The 23733-nt window shown below is 46.8% G+C and overlaps 1 protein-coding gene across 2 annotated transcripts in view; it reads left to right on the top strand.

The window, feature by feature from the left end:
- The window catches only part of MID2 (midline 2), a 226391-nt gene that overhangs the window by 182449 nt on the left and 20209 nt on the right, over positions 1-23733 (top strand). For both annotated transcript variants that reach the window (XM_056859198.1, XM_056859197.1), the window contains 3 exons: positions 11969-12117; positions 15159-15286; positions 18986-19129. In XM_056859198.1, the coding sequence (XP_056715176.1) occupies positions 11969-12117; positions 15159-15286; positions 18986-19129 (421 nt within the window). The remainder of the gene's footprint in view (positions 1-11968; positions 12118-15158; positions 15287-18985; positions 19130-23733) is intronic.

Here is a 23733-nt window from a genome sequence, read left to right as displayed (position 1 = left end):
TCGCCCTGTGGTTGTGTGTTTGGAGTTGTTGTAATGAAAAGCTGCCCTGAAATCATATTGTGGCCACAGCGCTGGGGAAGAGGGGAATTAAGTTTTTCACACACATCCTGCACAATTTTCCTAATATACACATGAACACATGAAGCTGCCTTATACTGAATAAGACCCTTGGTCCAGCAAAGTCAGTATTGTCTACTCAGACAGGCTGCGGCTCTCCAGGGTCTCAGGCAGAGGTCTTTCACATCACCTACTTGCCTTGTCCCTTTAACTGGAGATGCCAGGGATTGAACCTGGGACCTTCTGCATGCCATGCAGATGCTCTACCACTGAGTCACAGTCCCTCCCTAAATGGTTCCTGTATGTTTCCCCCCAATGGTGCAAATAGCTCTCTGGGGTCAGAGGGAGGGTAACTGCAATAGGAAAATGGCAACGGGGTTGGGATTTAGCTCACTTTCTGAACATTCAGTGGCTGGTATCCCATGATGCTTCAGAAAGGTGGGAACCCTGGTTGAGGGCAAGATCCCCAAGGAGTGGGATTTGTGGGATTTGATGGTGAGGAGAAGTCAGCTGTCAGCCCAACAGAGCCAGAGAAGAAAAGCACATTGTCAGGTCCAAAAGTAGCACTGAAAGGGCAGGAGGACAAGAAACGTGGTTAACGTGGTTCAGCAACAGGCCAAACTCCAGAAGCAGTAGTTTGAAGATCAGAGAGGTCAGAGGCAAGAAGAGGGATCCAGGTCAAGCAAGAGGTCAAATTCCAAAGGCGGAGCCAAGCAGAACCTTCTCCAGCGAGACAAGGTTGCTCAGAGTGAAGATCTGTCTCTGAAGCATGGCCTTTATTGGACTTGGTGGAGCTGGATTGGACCTTGGGATCAGCTGACTTGAGTGCATAGTCAGGTGACGGGGCTGGTGTTGGAATCTAGATGGCGCCTTTGAGGGACACAGTTCCGTCTGAGGCGGCAGTGCGGCCATGATGGCACGAGGACATGCTGCTGTGAGCCCCGGTTTGACACCCCTCCTGTGCCATCTTACACTCACTTCTTCCCTTGCACTTTCAGCCCAACAGGATTTTGCCTGCCCAGCATCACGTTCTTGGTGCGTAGAGAGATCTGGGCACCACGCCACGGCTCTCCTGGCCGTGCCAGGTGCTTGCAGCTGCCATCTCCAGTTTGGAAGTTCCCTTTTTCTCTCTCCCTTTTCCTTCCTTTCTTCTGATCATTTTCTTGATGAGTCTGGGCATAAACGAACCATCCATCAGCCCATTAAGTCCCTGCAGGAGAATAATTTGCTTGTGCAAACAGCCATTTGAAGTTTGGCCTGCCTGCTGCTAGCTAGAATGAGCGTCTCCCTCTCTGCGCTTGGCATCAGCTTAGACATTTTCCGGTAATGATGAATGAAGGTGAGCGGTGAAAGATTGGCAGGAGCAATGCCAGAGAGCTGAGCCGGGCAGCAAGGAGGAGAGGAAGCATTAATTGCTCTGTGCTCTTGCACTTTACTTTTTTCCTTCCTCCTCCTCTTCCACTACCCACTCCTTTGCCCGACAGATTTTAGCTGTTGAGGGTCACTGGATGTTCAGGTGGAGAGACGCCACCTTCATCTTTAATGTATTTTTTGAGGTGCAAACAGGTGTTACCTCTCTAAAGGGTACAGACTGAAAAAGAAGAAATAATATTATCAGCAGCTACAGCTGGCTCTTCATGCAGCCTGTGAAGCCAGCTTTTTTAACTTGCCTAAACATGAACGTAACAAACATGGAACCCTAGAGCAGCTCCAGTTTGATTCAAGTGGACTTTCCACCTTTGTTCATCCTTCATTTTGCAAAAGACCAAAACAACAACAACACACCTTTTAAAACCAGTTCCAGAACTGCTCCAGTTGGCTGAGGAAGGGGTGCATTGGTGCTGTAAGGGGTGCTAGCCAATAGGTGCTCATCATAGCCTTCTTTTCCCCCCAGGTAGCATAGGAAGAATCCCTTTTTTCCAGAGCTCACTCAAACACATTAACATCTGCCTGTTTTCTCAGCGCAGCACTTTCAAACTGCCTCAGCCTCATTTAAGATATTTCTTCAGCCTCTCTTTCTCTTGTATCTTCTGTCTTTTCAGGCCCAAATACCCAAGGCTTGGCTTCTAAAAGTAAAGGCATGGGAGCACCAGCCTATCTAGAAGTCAGACCCTTTCTCTCTAATGTTAGCTTAAAGTATTTCCCCCTAATTTAGGATGCATTTATTTATTTCCTTCATTTATGCCTTTACTTTCTCCCCAGTGGGGACCCAAAGTGATTTACATTGTTCTCCTCTCCTCTGTTTCATCCTCACAACAACCCTGTGAGGTAGGATAGGCTTGAGAGCATGCCACTGGCCCAAGATCACCCAGTAAGCTTCCACGGCAGAGTGGCGATTTGAACCTGGGTCTCCCAGATCCTTGTCTGACATTCTGCCAACTTGGAAGGCTTTCAGAGGGGAGTGGACATGTTCATGGAGGAGAGGGTTATTCATGGCTACTAGTAAAAATGGATACTAGTCATGATGCATACCTTTTCTCTCCAGGATCAGAGGAGCATGCCGAATATATTAGGTGCTGTAGAACAAAGGCAGGGTAATGCTGCTGCAGTTGTCTTGTTTGTGGGCTTCCTAGAGGCTCCTGGTTGGCAACTGTATGAACAGACTGCTGGACTTGATGGACCTTTGTCTGATCCAGCATGGCCTTTCTTATGTTCTTATGCCATGCCAGCTCTACTACTGATATATGCAGCGTCCCTGCTCTCCACCCCTACAGTGTGAAATGATACAGTCCTGAAGGTATTCAACCTCATTTTTCTTTCTACGCGTTTAAAATGAATTTTGAGGGAAAGTGTGGTTCATTGCTTGCATTAATCTGTGAATATTCAAAGTTCTTTTCATATATGCCGGAGCAAAGATGGGAGACAGATCAAACAGTGGCCATTACTATATTCCCTTCTACTGAGCCTGGGAGAAGGCTTCCTTGGCAAGGGCTGCGGCACTCAATGGTTATGCTCCCAGGACCACAACCCTGTACTCGTTCAGGCTGTCAGTTAGACCAGTGTTTCCCAACCTGTGGGTCGGGACCCAAAAGTGGATCATGAAGCCTCTGAAACTGGGTCGTGCCCCCCCCCATAGCTACCCCTGCCCTTTCCATTACTCTCTTTTGTATTTTGGAGACCAAGATCTGACCCTCGAAACAGTGTCTTTCATGTGTGTGTGTGTTAAGTGCCGTCAAGTCGCTTCCGACTCATGGCGACCCTATGAATGAAAGTCCTCCAAAATGTCCTATCTTTGACAGTGTCTTTCATAAAGAACCTAAAAGTTGAGCTGAAAATTATAACAAAATACGGATATTATTTACTATGAAGTGTTCACTAAATTAAAAACACTGGGCCTTAAATGTACACACTGATCAATTAAAAGAATATATAAAATCGGTTCTTGTAGGTTATCCGGGTTGTGTGACCATGGTCTTGGTATTTTCTTTCCTGACGTTTCGCCCACAGCTGTGGCAGGCATCTTCAGAGGAGTGTCTTCAGTGTTATTCCTCTGATGATGCCTGCCACAGCTGTGGGCGAAACGTCAGGAAAGAAAATACCAAGACCACGGTCATACAACCCGGATAACCTACAAGAACCAATGAACTCTGATCGTGAAAGCCTTCGACAATATATAAAATAGTTGCTAATTTTCCAACATAGTTGATGATAAAAAAAACAATGTAAATGACCAATAAATAACCCAAATGTGTTAGAAGGTCTATTGATGAGTGTTAAAAAATATATCTTTTCTTCCCCCCCCCCTCCCCCAGTTCAGGTTATCACTTTACAGTGTATTTCTGGATGTGTTTCTAAAATATGTAAATGTATATATGACCAATGAAGAAGGCCACATAGGCCAAAATGCATACACCACGCTGGCTCTCTCAGTGCAGATGCAGCTTTTGAGATGACAAGAGGGAGATAGAGAAGTAGCTGCATCTTGGGGACAGTTTTTAAGGCAGCCAGTCTTTCCATGAGGCACACCACCATGCAAATTGTGTCTGAGCAGGAACTCATGGCTAGGCTTGCCAGGTGCCTCCTCTCCTCTGGCGGGAGGCTTTTCTTTGTAATTGTATGTGCGCGCGTGCGCGGCACTTCCGGTTTAGAATCAGAAGTGCCTCCTCGCAAGGGGCCTTTACCTCTTAGTTTGAGTGGTAATGCGGCCCTTTACCACTCAAACTAAGAGGTAAAGGCCCCTCATGAGGCAGAACTTCCGGTTCTAAACTGGAAGTGCTGTGCGTCGTATGCACGTGTGCATGCACGTTTGCCCTCCGACCCTCAGGTTGGCAGGCAGAAGGGTAAATGGCTGGGGGTTTGCCCACCAGCAGCGGGCACCTGGCAACCCTACTCATGGCTGTAGGGGTGTGCTGCTGGGGCTTGCAAGCGTTATCTCTAGACCCTATCATTTGCAGTCACCCTTGGAGGGGGGAGGGCTTTGGAGTGTGCCATTATGAATTCACGGTGCATTGACCACCAGTGTTATTCAATCTCCGAGTTTGAATGAGACAGCTCTGGCTTATAGCCGGTGACTGTGTGCCTCGTGAAATTCTCGCTAGTTGCATTTGGCAGGGCCATTACTGGTAGCCGAGTTACCCCAGGCCAGAGTAATGGTAGAAATATCAGTCATAAATCAAACTGTCATTGGGTGTAAACACACGGCTCCATCCCAGAACTCATCTGCCGTTAGTGCGGCCTGCAAATGCTTGCCTGCGCCCTCTTGTCTGAAACAAGGCTGATTCAGGTGGCGTGAGACAGGTTTCTTTTCTAAATCGCATCTTGGAACCTTCCTCTTTCTGTAATGCACACTCTTCCTCCCCCCCCCCCCCCCGCTTTGTGAAGAGAGTCCACAGAGGTGGAGGACTGTTTGGGAGGGGAGACGATCGAGTGGGAGAATGAAGTTGACCATACCCTCAATGATGAGAATAATCAGAGACCCCCATAAAAAAGGGTGGCTTTTTGTATTGGTTGAAGAATTCATGATTCTGAGAATCTCCTCTATCTTTAAAAAAAATATCTGTGTTTTTGGCCATGGTAGAATTTTTTGGGTACTTGTTAGAATTTCCAGTGGTCAGTTTGGGCTGGACTTCCATGTTCTGCATGGTTCATTGCCCTTCCTTGTAAATAGCAAGAATAAAACATCTTATATATTTAGTTCATTTATACCCTGCCTTTCTCCCCAATAGGAACCAAAAGCAGCTTACATTTTTCTCCCAGTCTCCATTTTATCCTCACAAAAACTCTGTGAGGTCGGCTAGACTGAGAACATGTGATTGGCTCACAGGGAGCTTCCATGGCAGAGCGGGGATTCAAACCTGGGTCGCCCAGATCCTAGTCCAACATGAACCTCTCTACACTGTGCCAGCTCGAAAAATATTCAGCTCCTCCCCATTAGGGAATGAAACCCTGGTCTTCCAGGGAGCCAGCATGGTGTAGTGGTTAAGAGCGGTGGTTCGGAGCGGTGGACACTGATCTGGAGAACTGGGTTTGATTCCCCACTCCTCCACATGAGTGGCGGAGGCTAATCTGGTAAACTGGATTTATTTCTCCACTCCTACACACGAAGCCAGCTGGGTGACCTTGGGCTAGTCACATTCTCTCAGCCCCACCTACCTCACAGGGTGTCTGTTGTGGGGAGGGGAAGGTAATTGTAAGCTGGTTTGATTCTTCCTTCATTGGTAGAGAAAGCCGGCATATAAAAACCAACTCTTCTTCTTCTTTCTCATGACCGGGGTGGATACCCACCACTATACTAATGAGGATAGTTATGCAAATATATGCAATATGCAAATATAAGCAAATTTGCATACTCTATACAGGTCACAGAACTTCGTTTAACTTGATGACACAATATTTTAAGTGTACATGTTTTTATATATATATATATATATATATATATATACACACACACACACACACACACACACACACACACACACACACACACAGTTCAGAAAACAGCCAGTGAAATGGCTTTACTTCAGTAGGGGCTGAGATGGGCTACTGGTTTAGGTGGGGATGAACACAATCCCAGAATCCATCAAGGGTAGTGTGTTGGTTGCCCATGTCTGAGCTGCTGCTGCTTCTTTTTGCTCTTTGCCGTGGGGGGGGGGGTCTGGGATTGTTGCTGGTTCATTCTTGCTTTTGGCAAGCGCCAGGGGCGTCAATAGATGCCTCAAAGCTGGGCTGCAAATTGCTGGGGCAGTGCAGCGGAGGGGCATCCTGGGAAGGGAGTAGCTGAGCTGCTGCCACAGAGGCCGGAAATCAGGGCGAGGGTTAATTGTCCCTTCCTTGGATGGAGACGGCAGGCACCTGAGGAGAAATGCTGCCGCATCCTGCCCGCCCGTCAGTGGGACAGGGCTCTGCCATCTTCCCATCACTTGTCAGCGAAGGGGTTCCTGGCTGACAGGCTGCTCCAGGGCAAGCGCTTCAGCTGTGATTTAGAAACTGACAAGCAACAACAGAAGAGAGCTTGGAGAGCTCCTGTTGTGTGTGTGTTTGGATGGGATCGGTACAGTGCACGGAAAGACCCAAGTAAGCCCTGGTATGGGAATTGGGTTGAGTTTTCTGTGAGGCAGGGGACAAGCAATTGCGCCCTGGTCCAAATGTTAGGGATGTGGGTGTAGAGTAGATGGATCATGCAGCAGAGAGAGATGCTTTTGGCATTCCAGTTCTTTAGTTAATATAGTAACAGTACGTCATGTTAACATCTGCCAGGGCTGCAGCAGAATAATATTTGGCATTTGTATAGTGCATTTCAGGTGGTTAAAATTCCTTCTGTGCTTGATCTCAGTAACACAACAATGCTGGATGGTAGGCCCGTGCTTTACTCCTCACACTTATTTCAGATAAGACACCCAATATGGTTGTAGCTGAAGTGAAAATTTGAACTGGGAGATTCCCAGCTCAGAGCTCACCATCACCTTTCAGAAAACAAAGTAAGGTAGCCCGCCTCAAGCTAGGGTGATTTTTTCACCATCTGGAAAGGACAATAGTTCTTTGTTTGATGTCCAAGCTAGTTTGTGTGTGTAAAGGGGCATCAAGTCGCAGCCGACTTGTAATGACCCCAGCAAGGGGCTTCCAAGGTAGGTGAGGAGCAGGGGTGGTTTGCCATTGCCTTCCTCTGCAGAATCTTCCTTGGTGGTCTTCCTAACAAGTATTGACCTCACTTAGCTTACGAGATCTGAGGAGATGAGGCTAGACCATGCCACCTTCCCTCCCCAAGCTAGTTTTAAAGGTAGAGGTAGTCCCTTGTGCAAGCACCAGGTCATTACTGACCCATAGGGTGATGTCACATCCTGATGTTTACTAGGCAGACTATGTTTACGGAGTGGTTTGCCATTGCCTTCCCCAATCATCTACACTTTACCCCCATCAAGCTGGGTCCTCATTTTGCCAACCTCAGAAGGAAGGAAGGCTGAGTCATCATTGAGCCGGCTACCTGAAACCGACTTCTGTTGGGATTGAACTCAAGTTGTGAGCAGAGCTTTGACTGCATTACAGGAGTTTACCACTCTGCGCCATGGGGCTCCCTCAAGCTATTCTAAGGACTCTAATAATCTTCCATGTTCATGTCTAAGTGGCTTGCTGCCAAACCCAGTGGCATTTCAGGGTGGTGTAGTGGTTATGGTGTTGGACTCAAATTGGCAGAATTTGGGTTCAGATCCCTCTCAGCCCACAATGCTTACTGTGTGGTCTTGAAGTAATCCGTCTCTCTTCACTCTGATCAGTTATAGTGGCCGGGGAAGATAGCGGTTCCTGTATGCTACCCAAAACTCTTTGAAAGAAGTGACAGGGTAATCATGCAGTGTTCTGGCAGGGGAGCACAGCTGTCATATACCCTTGACCGAAGAATGGTACAATCCTTCTGTCTGGGATGGCTATCCTTTTCCACTGACTGCTCAACTTTAGGAGGGATGCACATGGAGCAGAGAAGGAAGTTGGGGACACCCACCTAGCCAGCCAAATCAACCCCTAGCGATCCATGGGGTGACAAATGCTGCAGCCACATCGTCCTCACATGTGTCTAAGGAATTTTTAAAAGCCCTTTGCATTCTACACAGTACAACTCAGTTGGTATCTTTCATATCCCTCTTTTTCATTTTTTTTTGTAAGGTATGTCTGTGCCCTGTGCTTGGTCAAGCAGTGTGCATTTGGGGTTTTTGTATTTTTTTTCTTTCCCTCCTTTTTTTATTATTATGCGCCCCACGCCCAAATGCCTCTGGGCACATGTACATAATTAAATGATCGTAATGAATAATTAACACCAAGGATACAAGATGAAAGAGGAAGATAAAAGCATAGAACTACAGGACTGAGGTTTCAGGGTAAGGAAGCCGAAGAAGGGTAGAAATTGAAGGTCACACAGACAAAATGGGCCATTAGTTAAGCAAGAAATTGGCTTTGGAATCCAGTTTGGGTAGCAGTAAATAAGACGAGCCCTGCTGGATCAGACCAGTGGTCCATCTTGTCCAGTATCCTGCCTCACACGGTGGCCAGCCAGTTCCTCTGGAGGGCTAGCAGGCAGAACATAGAGATGCCAAGGCCTTTCCCTGATGTTGCCTCCTAGCATTGTGTTTCAGAGGTTTAGTGCTTCTGAATGTGAAGGTTCCCTTGACATTCTCGAAGGGCATCGTTCATTCCCTTGGGTTGGTTTTCAGCAGCCCAGCAGCCACATCTTGTAGAAACAGCAACTTGACTGAGTGAGGATTTGAACTGGCAGCCTTCATGTTCAAGCCTGATACTCTGGGAACCGCACCCCGATGTTCCTCCCCTGTGGTTTGGGCAGATGAAGTCCAACAGCCGCCTCTTCAGTGCAACTCCTATACTGTTTTAATGTGTCGTGTCAATGCTTGTGCTTTGCTTCAGCTTGGTTTCAGCTCTGCTTTCAGATTTCCTGCTCATTTTCAGACTTCTACAGACCATACCTCTGTTGTATTGTTTATTGGATGTCCCATTCCTGTTGATTTGAACTGTCTCCTGCTGTGTGCTCCACCTTGCGTCTCAGTGAGAAAGGCGGACTATAAACACCGCAAATAAATAAAATTTCTATCTAACCCCTCCACCTGGGGTGGGGACATGCTGTTAGGCAGCAACTGATTTTTACTTGGATTGGAAGTGATGCTTGCAAAGAGGAGAGAAAGTCATCAAAATTCTAAGGAAAAAGACTCCCAAGAGCTCTAAACCAAGGGTGTCAAACTTAATTGTTACAAGTGCCGGATATGACATCAGTGTCACTTGGTTAGGCCAGGCCATGAGTCACCAGCCCAGATTTGCAACGGGAAGGGGGTGGCTGCCTCAGCTGACTCATGGGCCGGATAAGAGCTCTCAAGGGGCCAGATCTGGCCTGCGGGCCTTATGTTTGACACCCCTGCTCTAAACCAAAGCTCTGTGTTTGTTCCATTCAAGACCTCACGCAAGCCAAGTCTTTGGTACAGTGCCCAGAATTTATTTAGAGAATGCTTCACTGTTTTGCTTTTAAAAGCAAGTTTCTAGCCCTTAGGCTCTAGTGAAACACTTGGAAATGTGTAGGGGGTGACGGGCAAAGGTACCGGGGGGGGGGCCTCTGGTGACTTTTGTCCCTTCTTAACTCTCCTCCCCCCCATTGCCGAAAAAAGCTGAATAAAAATAAACAGGAGTGCACACATTTGCATAATTATTGCTGGCTGTAGGACTCATTTTCTCTCTGCAGAAATTGGGTTGCCTTGGCGCAGAATTCAGTTTTGGTTTTGCTTTGTTGCATGTGTCGCGTACACACAGCTGTTAGAATATACATCACCCAATACAATGCGGTGAGCCTGGCCATTAACTGTAGTATCTCTTTTCACACAGCTGTCTTCTCCCCTTTGTCCAAGAAATTCATTAGCTATTCATTTATTTATTTAATTTTGTTTTGGGGCTGGCAGCCAGATGAGCTGTATAGTGGCCTGCAGCTTCATCCCGTGAGGAGTTCTGCCAGAGATTATTTGCTTTGTGCTATTGATGAAACTGGGGCTTTACAGTGTCACCTTAAAAGGAGAGAGAGAGATTGGCCCCTGCCCCGAAAAGCTTACAGTGTAAATTTAGATTGAATTTCAATTCTCAGGTAAAAATGTAAAACTTGGGTTACAGTTGTGAAAATTACAGTTTAAAAGTGGTGAATGGTGGGGAGAGACTGTATGTTTGGTGATATGTACTCCTTGACAGAAGGCAGGAACAGCAAGGCACTGACCCCACCTCACTGCTGTAACCGACTGGACATTGAGTGCGGGATGGTGGGCTTGAGGGTCTCTTTCAATTTCAAGCACCAGCCAGTGTTCTTTATGCAAAGCGAAGATCTGGTCTTTCCTGCCAAGCTCTACAGAGCGGCCCAAGTTACAAAAGGCTTTTGTGTTCAGTGTGTTCAGTGACAGCGCTTTATAACTAATGACTGCTCTACATATCACCCACAGTCTCTTCTTTTTCTGTTGTTGCCGTCAAGTCACACTGACTTATGGGGACCCTGTACGGTTTTCAAGGCAAGAGATGCTCAGAGGTGGTTTGCCATCACCTGCCTCCGCCTCACAACTCTGGAGACCAAGCCCTATGAGGAATGACTGAGGGAGTTGGGAATGTTTAGTCTGGAGGAGAGGAGGTTGAGGGGGGACAGGATTGCTCTCTTTAAGTATTTCAAGGGCTGCAACCTAAAGGAGGGCAGGGAGCTGTTCCTGTTGGCAGCAGAGGAGAGGACTTGCAATGATGGGTTTAAATTGCAGGCGGAAAGGTACTGACTGGATATTAGGATTTTTTTTTTTTTTTACAGTAAGAGTTGTTCAACAGTGGAATGAGCTACCTAGGGAGGTGGTGAGCTCCCCTTCACTGGCAGTCTAAGCAAAGGCTGAACATACACTTGTCAGGGATGCTCTTGGCTGATCCTGCATTAAGCAGGGGGTTGATGGCCTGTATGCCCCTTCCAACTCTGTGATTCTATTCCCTGGAGGCCTCCCATCCAAATACTAACCAGGGCTGACCCTACTTAGCTTCTGAGATCTGATGAGATTGGGCTAGCCTGGGCCATCCAGGTCAGGGCAAGAGAAACGTAAAGATCCATAACTCGCCCTCCCACGCATTTTTGATATTTATTTGATATGTGCCGTGTGTGTGTGTGTTTCAGTTTGGACAGAGGCTGGGGAAAGAGGGGTTTATTTTCCCAACCATGCCATTTTCCTGACCCTAAAAGCCCAGATTAGCCTGATCTCGTCAGAGCTTGCAGTCTAAGCAGGGTCAGTACTTGGATGGGAGACCACCAAGGAAGACAGGAGCTACTACACAGAGGAAGGCAATGTTAAGCCATCTCTGCTCATCTCTTGTCTTGAAAACCCCACAAGGTGGCACTCCATGGGGGTCACCATGAGTCAGTTGTGATTCGACTGCATACTTGACCTGCCCTTAAAAAAAACCTTGAATATCCCATTGGGGAGTCTGTAGGTTTGCTTTAGTGGGGCGAATAGCCGTTGGGGTGGGCATTTAAGGTCAGGTTGGTGCAGCGATATTGCATCACTCCCCCCCCCCCGCATCGCAGCCCTTGTCTGAACCCCCCCCCCCAACAGCTTCTTTTTACCACTTAAAAACAGTTGGGGGAGAGCACAGGTCCGCCAGCTTCTCGTCTGCACTTTGGCCCTAAGTTCCCCACGGAGACTGCCAGAGGGCGCTTTCCTCCCCAACATCCATCGAGCAAGGAGGGTTCCAGGTGGATAGGCAGCCTCCACCATCTTTCTTTTCTTCCCCGTTCACTTTGTGGCCTTTGTGGATGATTATTCTTTCTGGTGCTCCAGATTTTTCGAGGGAGATCTGCCGACACACTCGCTCAGTACTCTGGTGGGGCTGGCTGTTCCTTTTGAGCTCATCAGTCACCTGCTGATGAGTTTTTCTGGTTGCTGCATCTCGTGTTTCTCTCCTGCCTCTTTTCTCCAAGGTGATGAAGCTGAGGAAACTGGCCCAGCAGGTAGCCAACTGCCGACAGTGCCTGGAGCGCTCCACTGTCCTCATCAACCAAGCGGAGCACATTCTGAAGGAGAACGACCACGCTCGGTTCCTCCAGACGGCAAAGAACGTGGCGGAGAGGTATTGCCCGGCAGACCTCTTCCTGCTGAGAGAGATTGAGAAGGCATCCCTAGGAGGGTTCTGACACGCTGCTTTTCTTCCCATGACAGCATGGCAGGGACATAACAGAAGTTTAGAGTGGTAGTCAGAGATTGCCAAAAAAAAAAAATCTTATTCGCCTCAACTCTCCAACCTTCTAGAAGGCCACTTCATCCCTATCATGATTGGCAGCGGGGTCAGGAGAGGCAAAAGGAAGCAGTACTTGAAGGCAAAACATTTAGCTTAATCCGTGGAACTCACTGTCGCTAGTGTTAGGTAAGGTAAAGGTAGTTCTCTGTGCAAGCACTGGGTCATTCCTGACCCATGGGGTGACGTCACATCCCAACGTTTAGTAGGCAGACTACATTTACAGGGTGGTTTGCCATTGCCTTCTCCAGTCATCTACACTTTATCCCCAGTGAGCTGGGTCCTCATTTTACCAACCTCAGAAGGATGGAAAACTGAGTTGACCTTGAGCCAGCTACCTGAAACCGACTTCCGTCGGGATCGAACTCAGGTCACGAGCAGAGCTTTTGACTGCAGTACTGCAGCCTTCCAGTCTGCGCAATGCAGTTTTTAATAGCATTCTATAAATCCCTGAGACCTTGCTTTCTGGCCAGTAACTATGATAAGAAGGAACTATCACCCACTGAAGCGAGACTCCTCCGATTACAAGATGCTGGGGAGTGGCTTGCCCTAATATTGTGATCTTCACCACCTGAATGGCTGTTGGAGGCAGAATTGTGGGGTAGGTGGGCATTTGATCTGTGCAGCCCTTTGAGATACTGGCCTTTTATGCATGGCTGTTTCCTCATGGTCATCCCCACACACACATGCTGCTTCAGAGCTTTGCTTTGATTATGCATGCCTTTTCCAACCGTCAGAGGTTGCCTTGCTCTCCCCGTGCATTTCCGCTTGTTTTGCCCACGTTTTCTGGATGCTGGCTGAAACAGCATCTAGAAGACATGGGCAAAATGCACGGAAATGTGCAGGGAGAGTGAGGCGACCCCTGACGATTGGAAAAGGCATGCATAATCAAAGCAAAGCCCCGAAGCAGCATGTGTGTGTGGGGATGACCATGAGGAAACAGCCATGCATAAAAGGTGATCGCAAGGGAAACAGCCTTGCACGAAAGGCCTGTGTTTGCAGAAATAAATGCAAACAGCGATACTGATGCCTGTAGGTATTAATCAGGGAGGGTATGTCTTCTGTGGTATGTATGCGTAGAGTGGGTTACTCCTGCTTTTCCAAGTTATGGAATTTTCCTTCTTTTTCTACTCTTTTTTTTGGAATATATTTTTATTTTCATTATATAATGGGGAATACAGAAAGGAAAAAGAAGGGAGAAGATAAACATATCTCATATTTCACTCATATTTTTCTTATTTCATATTCTTTTTCCACTCTTGAGGGATGTGACAGAATCCTGTCCCAGAGGTCTACTCTGTTCAGCTTTCTGTCGAAGTTGCCATTTTTCCTTTGTACCATGAGAGGGGAGGAGGAGGCGGGCCCTACTCTGGCAATGAGAACAAACCAGTCTGGGAGTTCTTCTCTTTAAAGAGGAGCCTGTACTTTTGCTTCCTCCCAACCCGAGATTACAGCATGTTCAAGATCGGATCAGTGCAGTTCCAGAGAGATAACTGTGTTCATTGTGGTAAAGCTTCCGCATGGGCAGCAAGAACCTGCTGCAATAAATGGGGCATCCAGACAACCTCGTGCGTAATCCAGGCCCAGCTGGTCCGGCTGCCGCTCATTTCCGCTTTGCTGTGGAGGAAATAAAAACCTTGTTTTCTCTGGCTGAGATGGGAAACTGCACCTGTAGCCATGACTTGGGTGGGGGGTTCCAGCAAAGCTTTCGAAATGGTGCACCAGCGCCGCCACCCCATCCCTTGCTCCTTTTTTTAACAAGTCGCCCTGTAGGGAAATGGGGGGTCAGGCTGAGATCACAGCCGCAGCAGGGCAAGGGTAGGTGTATGCAGACCCGGTTCTCACCCGTGCCGACCCTGCTAGCTGCTTCCGTTTTCATGTCCCCGTGTAGATGAGGTCTTTATTTTCTCCAGCACGAAGGGGGAGGAAGTCATCTGGTAGCTCCCGTTTTCGGCAGGGACTTTCCTGCAGGAAAAACACCCCCTGTGGAAGCAGCCCTAGATTATGGAACCCCCCTCCCCTCTGAGATTTGCTTGTGGCTTAAGCTTGCTGGATTTTGGGTGGCAAGGGAAAGCATTTATTCTCCCAGGCTTTCCGGTGATTGTGTTTTGTGTTTCCCAGGCCTCTTTCTGCCCCCAAATACATCTCTGGTGGGCCCGAAGAAATGCTGCTAGTTTAGGGCCTTCCTAATTAAATTGATTCTATGCTGCTCTCTTGGTTTTGTTCTCAATTTTGTCATAATCGTACAGGGGGGTTGCTATCATTTTGTATTTCAGCTGTTTGCCAGAAACTGCCTTGAGAGCAGAAACGGAGAGTAGAGGGTATAAATATTTTAAATAAAAAGCAAATAAGCAAACTGATGATCAGAGGCATACTGCTTATGAGGTGCATTCTCATATCCTCACCCCCCCCCATTGCATTGCCTTATACAGTCTTGCCCGATTCTGATACCAGAAATGAGCGGGGGGGGGGAGGGGAATTGGCTGGATAATTGGGCCAAGGGGAGCAAAGGGGCAGAGGTCCCGGGCAGGGAATGCAGAACACCTCTCCTGGGTGGTGCTCTGAGTGCGGAAGTAAAAATTTCCTCCCCTTCCCCTTTGTATACATAAACAAAGCAAATGCATGAAAGGAACTGACATCATGACATCTAATGTGGACCTCAGTAAACCAAGCCAATCCGCTCAGCAACTCTTGCCTAACCAAGTGAGGTCCTGCATTTTAATTTCTGCTGTCTGTTTCTTTCCCCCCTCCTCTCCCCCCCCCCCCAGGTTGCATCACTGCGTGGCTGTTTGCAGCTCTTTAATCAAAAATCAAAGTGCCGCTTGGGAGTTGCAAACACCACCTAATGTATATTGATGCTCTCTTCTGTCTTTCAGGGTCGCCATGGCAACCGCATCCTCTCAAGTTTTGATACCAGATATCAATTTTAACGATGCCTTTGAAAACTTTGCTTTAGATTTTTCCAGAGAGAAGAAACTGCTGGAGGGGTTGGATTATCTAACAGGTTTGTGCCAATTCTGCAGTCCCAGCCTCCCCCTCCCCTTCCCACTTTTTCCCTGCTGGGCCCTGTCTTGCTTTTCCTTCATAGCTGATGTGTGCAGCAGCATTGGCTTCTTTTCTTTTTTGGTGTGCAGGACAGTTAGGTACCTTAGCCAGTTCCGTTTTTGATGGCTCCTCCATGTAAAACATACCTTGCAGTTAGAAAATAATCATCCATGGCCTCAGTATACAACGCACATGTATTGCGAAACATTTCTTTTGTACCTCCGCCTTACAACCAGTGGATTCTCTTGCTCCTCTCAAGCCTCAATCTGTCATCTCAGCTTACCAGTGTGGTGTAGTGGTTAAGAGCGGTGGTTTGGAGTGGTGGGCTTTAATCTGGTGACCCAGATTGGTTTCCCCACTCCTCCACATGAGTAGCGGACTCTAATCTGGTGAACTGGCTTCGTTTCCCCACTCCTACACATGAAGCCAGCTTGGGCTAGTCTCAGCTCTCTTAGAGCTCTCTCAGCCCCACCTACCTCACAGGGTGTCTGTTGTGGGGAGGGGAAGAGAAGGTGATTGTAAGCCGGTTTGATTCTTTCTTAAGTGGTAGAGAAAGTCGGCATATAAAAACCAACTCTTCTTCTTCTAAGTCCTGCATGCCATGAACTTCCAAGCCATTTTACAGGCAAAAGCTTCCCTCCTAGTGTCGGGTTTGAAAGAGCTTTATTGTATCCTCCATGTCTGAGGAAAATGGGCAGTGGAGGTTGGGTTTTCCTTGCTGGGCGCCCCGCCAGAATCTGGCTCAGAGAACCTCCTCTTGTCAGTTGCGGCTGCAAAAATAGGCTTGGGAAAGACTTTATGTAGATCAAAATGAGAATGTTCCTTTTAGGGGGAAGGGGACAGGCGCACCAGCAGAGACTGTCAAGCACATGAGGAAATCCAGGGAAACAACCATTGAGTCTGTAAATTAGGCTTCCCCTGTTTTCCTAGTGGAGAATATGAAAGGGAAACTCATGCAAAGGAAAGGGACTAATTATCAGTCAGATATACCATTTTGAGTTTGTTCTTCATTTATTCTTGGTTGGTTGGATTTTCAAGGCAAAGTTCTGATAGGCAACTTGGTTTTAATTAGTTTGTTAACCTGATTATGTCAGAATGTGTGTGTCAGATTTCATTGTTAACAGCCTTAATATCGGAATCTCTCTTGTCTTCTGCGGATGGGCGGCCCTCCCAGCCATCTGTCGCTTTGTGCAGGGGGCCAGGGTTTCGCTCTGGTGGAATTTACTGGTGAGCTTAAGTTGCAGCGAGGGAGAATTAAGCACAGCATTAATATCAAGAATAATTTGGAGCAGGGAAAGGGTCCAGGCAATTAAAGCAGTGACCAAGGACTGAAGTACATGTTACATGTAGGTCCATGATTGTTTTACGAAATCCCCCCCCCTTTCCAAATGCAGCCACTGACACTTATTTTTTCAAGGGGGAGAATAGCAATCAAGAGGGGATAATGAGTTCTTTAACCCTGTCCTTGTCTCCCCTTGTTGAAAAAAGCCACTCCCAATACACTTTTAGGATCTCCTGCAGGAATTAAAGCCGCTCCAGGATGGCTTTTTTTTTTCAATGGGGAAATGGCAGGGGAGGAGTGGGCTAAAAACTGACTGTTCCTTTTGCACCGTCCTACCCCAAAAACAGTCTTTTAATATGAGCAAGAACCAAACATTAGGTATAGTGGTGCCATTACAGGTATGGATTGAAATCAGGGATGTCTTCAAAATCCAATTTAGATTAGAGTTCCCGATCAAAACTGGACCCCCACTCTCTCAGACTGCTCGTCTAATCGAATCCCATTCAGAGCAACTTCCGATGAGCAGCTCAATGCTGGCATTTAGAAATGGTTCTGTTAAGTGCCTTTATTGCTCCTCTAAGCCCATCTGTGTCCTAGAGATCTTCTGGTCGTTGAGACACTATTGAGGCAATTTGGAATCTCTCTCCTGCACTCACACCTGCCTCTCCACGCTGGGAAAAAATGGCTTGTGGGCAGGGAGGCAAAAGGTAGACCATTATCTCTCTGTGGCATAGAATCGTAGAATCATAGAGTTGGAAAGGGACCCACAGACCAACTAGTCAAACCCCCTGCTTAATGCAGTATCAGCCGCCCTAGAGCATCTCTGACAAGTGTTTGCTTAATGACTGCCAGCGAGGGGGAGCTCACTACCTCCCTAGGTAGCTGAATCCATTGTTGAACAACTCTTACTGTAGAATTTCCCCCCCAATATCCAGGCGGTACCTTTCTGCCCACAATTTTAACCCATTATTGTGAGTCCTGTCCTCTGCTGTCAATGGGAACAGCTCCCTGCCCTTCAAATACTTAAAGAGAGCAATCATGTCCCCCCTCAGCCTGCTCCAGACTAAACATTACCAACTCCCTAAGCCTTTCCTCATTAAAGGTTGTAAACTTCAGCAGAGAATCTTTCAGTGAAAGGAGTGGAATCAAACCCTAAATGTGGTGGAACAGTTGGTATCTGATCAGCTATGTCATTTTAACATAACTATCTGTAAAATACTGCAGTGGTTGTTATAAGACAATATGCTCTGCAGTGAGGTTGGCCAGCTGTTATTTACTTATTTTATTTATGTATGCCACCTTTCTGCCCAACCAAAGTCACCACTTGTGTATACCCCTCACTTCCATTCAGATTCTTCTGTGATTCTTTAATATAGAAGAAGAAGAAGAGCTGGTTTTTATGTGTCAATTTTCTCTACCTTTTAAGGAAAATCAAACTGGCTAACAATCCCCTTCCTCTCCCCACAACAGACACCTTGTGAGGTAGGTGAGGCCGAGAGAGCTCTGAGAGAACTGTGACTAGCCTAAGGTTACCCAGCTGGCTTCATGTGTAGGAGTGGGGAAATCACCCCGGTTCTCCAGATTAGAGTCCACCGCTCATGTGGAAGAGTGGGGAAATCAAACCCAGTTCTCCAGATTATAGAGTCCACCGCTTTTAACCACTACACCATGCTTGCTCTCTATATAGTTATTCATGAGCTGTGCCTTATGGTAGGAGGGTGGTAATGGCGCCGGGTTTTTTTAAAGAGGGAAATCAGTTGTAAAACAGTTTAAAGACACTCCAAGAATTGGAAGAGGGATGTGAGTGTGACAGTACAGGTGCTAGCCAATCAGTGCTGTGCACAGTTGGTTTTCTTTCAGTGTGGCAGAAATGGTTTCCCCTGAGCTCAGCCCTAGAGTGGAAATTGTATGCCCACATAGGGAATATGCTTTCATAGCAGCTGCCTGCCTCAAGTAATGTAAATTGTGGACTTTTATGCATTTCTGTTTCACTCACCATCACCCCTCGGACAACTCTGGGTCTTTGTGTGTCAGATGTCGCCTTGCTCTCCCCCTGCATTTCCCCATGTTTCCAGAGACTTGTTTTATCTCAACTTTGAAAACGTGGGGAAACGCGGGTAGAGCGAGGCGACTTCTGACGGTCGGAAACAGCATGCATGATCAGCACAAAGACCCAAAGTCTTTGGTGAGGGAAACAGCCATACATAAAAGACCTTGCATGCACCAAAAGAATCCACTTTTTACCTATGTTCAGTTTCTGATCTGGGAGGTCAACATGATAACAGCATTTTCTTTAACTTATTGCCAAAGGATGTGGAAGAGGCATCTGTAAAGGCACTAACCTCCTATCTTTATTGCCGCCTGTCGCTTCTACAGCACCTAACCCACCGTCGGTCCGTGAAGAACTTTGCACTGCCTCGCACGACACCATCACTGTCCACTGGATCTCAGACGACGAATTCAGTGTCAGCTCCTACGAGCTCCAGTACACCATCTTCACAGGCCAGGCCAATTTCATCAGTAAGTGGGTGTGGGGCTTGCCTAGTCCCCCAGCTTCTGGGGGCAACCTCAAATGTGTTTCATTCATAATGGGAGGGAGGTGAGAAGAATTATGGAACTACTCATAATGTATACTTCAACCCTCAACCAGGCAGCTTGTCACCATTTTAATCTTCTCATCAAGAAACACTTGATATACTTCTGAAGAAGTTCTGGAGTTTGGGGGGTGGGGAAACAGTTTGAAAGCCACACCCTATTTTTATTACCATGTGCCTGAGCACTCAGTTCCAAAGATTTTTGAGCACTTAAGGATTCAGAAGAGGGTGGGTGAAAATGGCTTGTGGGCAGGGAGGCAAAAGGTGGTCCATTATCTTTCTGTGGCATAGAATCATAGAGTTGGAATGGCCATTTAGGCCCTCTAGGCCAACCCCCTGCTTAATGGGCAATTGAAGGATGGTACATTTTGATTGACAACTTTAGCAAGGAGATCCTCAATTCATGCAGGATTGAAGCCTTCTGGGGTTCTTTCCCTGGTCGTCCCTGCGAGCGGATGACTGAGCCGGAGATCTTGCTGCGGGGGCGGGCGGGGGGAGGAGTCCTTATCAAAAGTATTGGACAACCCACCACTCTTTTTATTATTTTTATTTACTTCATTTATACCCCACCTTTCCCCCCAATGGGGCCCCAGAATGGCTTACACCTAGGGTTGCCAGTTCCAGGTTGGGAAATACCTGGAGATTTTGGGAGTGGAGGGCAGGGTTTGGGAAGAGAAGGGACTTCAGTGGGGTATAATGCCATAGAGTCCACCTTCTAAAGCAGCCATTTTCTCCAGGGGAACTGATGTCTTCTGGAGCTCAGTTATAATAGTGGGAGATCTCCAGCTACCACCTGGAGGTTGGTATCCCTACTTTACACCATTCTCCTTTCCTCCATTTTATCAACACAGCAACCCTGTGAAGTAGGCTAGTCTGGAAGTGTGTGAGTGACCCAAAGTCACTCAACAACCTTCCATGGCAGAGGTGTCCGGGTCAGGGCTCTCATAGGTAGAGCCTGCTTATTTTCTGTAAATTAGAGCAAATGTTGCCAGAATGGCACATTGAAAGTGGAGCAATTTGGGGTTTTCCCCCCCAATTTGCTTCATTAGAATATTTTTACCCTGTCAGATGAATGCAGAACTTGGCCCGTAGCAGAATGGATACAGCCTCCAACTGGGCTGAGCTTTCAGCTCAACCCACCCTCAATCTGCCATTACAGCACTATTGAATATGGAGCAGCACTGCAGTAAACATGGCGTGATTTGTGACCTGGGTGCCTTCAGAAGCCAGCCCCGCCCCTCCACTTCCTCCCCTCGACCCGCACTCTGGGCACAGCGATTTGATTATGAATGGGGCCCTTAGCAGGCCTAAGAAAGTAATATTGCAAGCGGGTGGAGGAAGTTTTTGTTTGTAAGCATTTTCAGCTGAGGTTGTGCAGGCAAATCTCTTGAGTGGTTTTCGTACTTTGGGTCCGTAACGGCTTGTCGGCAAGATGACAGCACGTCGACAAGGTAATAGAGTTAAGCTTCAGGGCAGGGGAACTGTAATGACCGCAGGTTAACTTGATGCGGTGGAGTGAGGGTGGGAATGCTGAGAGACTGAGGCGGTTGTTGCTTATCAGTAATGAAATAAACCCACAGAAAACACCACCTTCAAACTCTATCATCGCACGTGCCTTTTCTTTGTTTGTGTCCCCCCCGCTCCCCGTTTTTTGTCTGCCTTCAGCCCCAACTCCTTTTTTCTTTTTTTAAAAAGAAGGAAAAATCCGCCTCGTTATTTCACTCACTAGCTTGCAAGCTTAGATATCATGTTTTTCTGTCCCTTTTTTAGATGTCTTCAGGAGGCAATTTGGGGGTGGCTTCCCATAGACATGATTGGTTGGCATCTGTTATATCGGCTATGCAGACGTATTTTTAACACCCAAAGCTACGCAGCCAGGGTCTCGTGGCTGCTAGGACCCATTATCAGTTAAGACTGAGGCAATGAATTGGAAGGAGTGATGAGCTGATTCGAAAGATTCATCGTTCTGTTTTTATATTGCACGTCAGCTTTGCTGTACACAGTAGACTAATTTTGAATGGTAAACTAGCATCATCAGACCTTGGGACTGCTGTCACCTTAAAATACAGGTGGAGGAAATAGGAAGTTGAATACACGTCTTGTGTATGGACAGCTGACTTGCCAAGGAGCAAGGTTGTAGCTCAGTCCTTGATATGCTAGGTTTCCATATTCTGGGAGTTACAGACATAGGGAAAACGTTGGAACATGGAATAGTCTGCATTGATATGGACTCGCTACAGATTTTTCTGAACTTTCGAATGATGTTTAATGTGTTCTTGGCTGATAAAAAAACACTTTGCTGCGAGGCAGGTTCATGGGCACCGTGCAAGGAATTGTGGACTACAAGCTCTCCGTCAGTTTTATTATGATTAATTTCATTGGCTATCTTTTGAGATACAGGCAGAAAATACTTTCCATATACTTCCCGGCTGTAGTCTCATTCTTCCCAGCTTCCTTTGCCAGCCAATCACAAACAATGGCTGGTTATTTAAAGTTCCGTTAACCGTGGTTTGGTATCATGTCTTAAATTGAGAGACTCCTCGCCTTCCCATCCTCGTTGGGAAGGCAGGAACTGGCCACAACCTAAGTAGGGACAGATGGAACATCTCCAAGGCCCGATTCTAGTTGGATGTTCACCTAAATTCCACTGGAGGTTCTGGGGCAATTGAAGGATGGTACATTTTGATTGGCAATGTTATCAAGGAAATCCTTGATTCATGCAGTATTGAAACCTTCTGGGGTTCTTTGCAAGAAAAAGGGGAACAAAGAAACTCAACCTAAAAGTCAGGGGAAACCAAAGGGGTTGAGCTAAACACTAATATAGCAACCAATAAATCTATTTTTATTATATATTGTGCACAGTTGTATTTTAAAACACAGGACCTAATATACGGGCTTCCTAGAAAACACAAACATAGTTACAAATATTACCAACACATAACTGTTGATGTTAGTACATAAAATGACCAAAATATGTCTAGATGCATTTTGGCCTTCCTCAGTGATCATACATACCCAATTTTACAATACACATCCTGATATATACAAGGTAAAAATATATATAAAAGCCTTTTATTCTGTGTGGCTTTATGTTAAAATAGTTCGCCCAGGTGCCCTAAAGGATGGCTCACAGATCATACCTTGTATATGGTGTCCAGCATTTCAGGATGTGTATTATTTTCTCATGTTTGTTGATGTTATACACATCCTGAAACGCTGGACACCATATACAAGGTTTGAGCCGTGAGCCATGTTTTAAGCACATGAACGAACTGGTTTAATATAAAGCCACACAGAATAAAAGGCTTTTATATATTTTTTTTTACCTTGTACAACGCTTGTGTATATATCAGGATGTGTACTGTGAAACTGTGTAAGTATGACCACTGAGGAAGGCCTGTAAAAGGCTGAAACTCGTCTGGTCAGATTTTGGTCAATTTATATACTAACATCAACAGTTATGTGTTGGTAATATTTGTAACTATGTTTGTGCTTTTTAGAAGCCTGTATATTAGGCCCTGTGTTTTTCAATACAATTGTGCACAATATATAATAAAAATAGATTTATTGGCTTCTTTGCAAGGAACCACAAAAAGGGCTGCACAGGGCTGCTCCAGGCAGTAAGCCAAAGGCTGAGGAGAAGCTTGGACTTTCTGATTGCCATTGTGGACTTTTCGAAGGGTTGGGGCCTAATGAATTGTTCTTGGGAGGGGGCGGTTCAGTGAATCTCTCCTCATAATAAAACCAGGTCTTTCTAGAGACTAGCTTTCGGAAGGCTGCACTGGCGAGCGTGCATTCAGGAGAGAGGCTCGTTCTCCTCAGTAAGCTAATAATGAAACGGGATTGATTTTTACCTCTTCCCTCCCTGCCCTCGAAATAATATCACAAAAAGGTCTCCAGGTAATTCTTTTAGAAAATGCCTGTCTTGTCTAATCATTCCTCTAACACCACGGAAACTTTGTTTGGCATGGATGGGATTAAAGGGATGCTGCAGGCCCCCGGTGATAGACAGCTGCCGGGGTCCCATCATTTTAGAACGTTGTGTAATCTTGTAAGGAAGGAATTAGAGCTCGTGGTTCAGGGCCTCGGTCTTTGCATCTTGTGTGTGTGTCTGCAAGGAGATTGACTGATGGCTCTGTTGTGAGGGCGGCTTCATCTGCTGAACTTGGTCCACTTCTATCGACCAAAACCCCCAACAGACAGTGACTGCCATATTGCGAGAGGACTCTGGGAGGGACAAAATTTTAAAAGATGCTGTGAGCCTCTTTTTGTATGTCTGTGTGGTTGTAGCATATCAACAAATTGAATGCTGGTACATCGTCTTGCTCTTCCCCACTGGCTGGTCATTCCAGTCCCGCCCTGTAGGCAGTCTGAGATGTGTGGAAGATGCACCATTTCTATCTCAGGTATACAAGACTTTCTTTTCCAGAGAGCCAGCGTGGTGTAGTGGTTAAGAGCGGTGGTTTGGAGCAGTGGACTCTGATCTGGAGAGCCAGGTTTGATTCCCCACTCCTACACATGAAACCAGCT

The sequence above is a fragment of the Euleptes europaea genome, chromosome 13 (assembly GCF_029931775.1).
Source record: "Euleptes europaea isolate rEulEur1 chromosome 13, rEulEur1.hap1, whole genome shotgun sequence".
NCBI lineage: Eukaryota > Metazoa > Chordata > Lepidosauria > Squamata > Sphaerodactylidae > Euleptes > Euleptes europaea.
The sequence above is the reverse complement of the archived record's forward strand: the minus strand, read 5'-3'. Positions and strand labels throughout refer to the sequence as shown.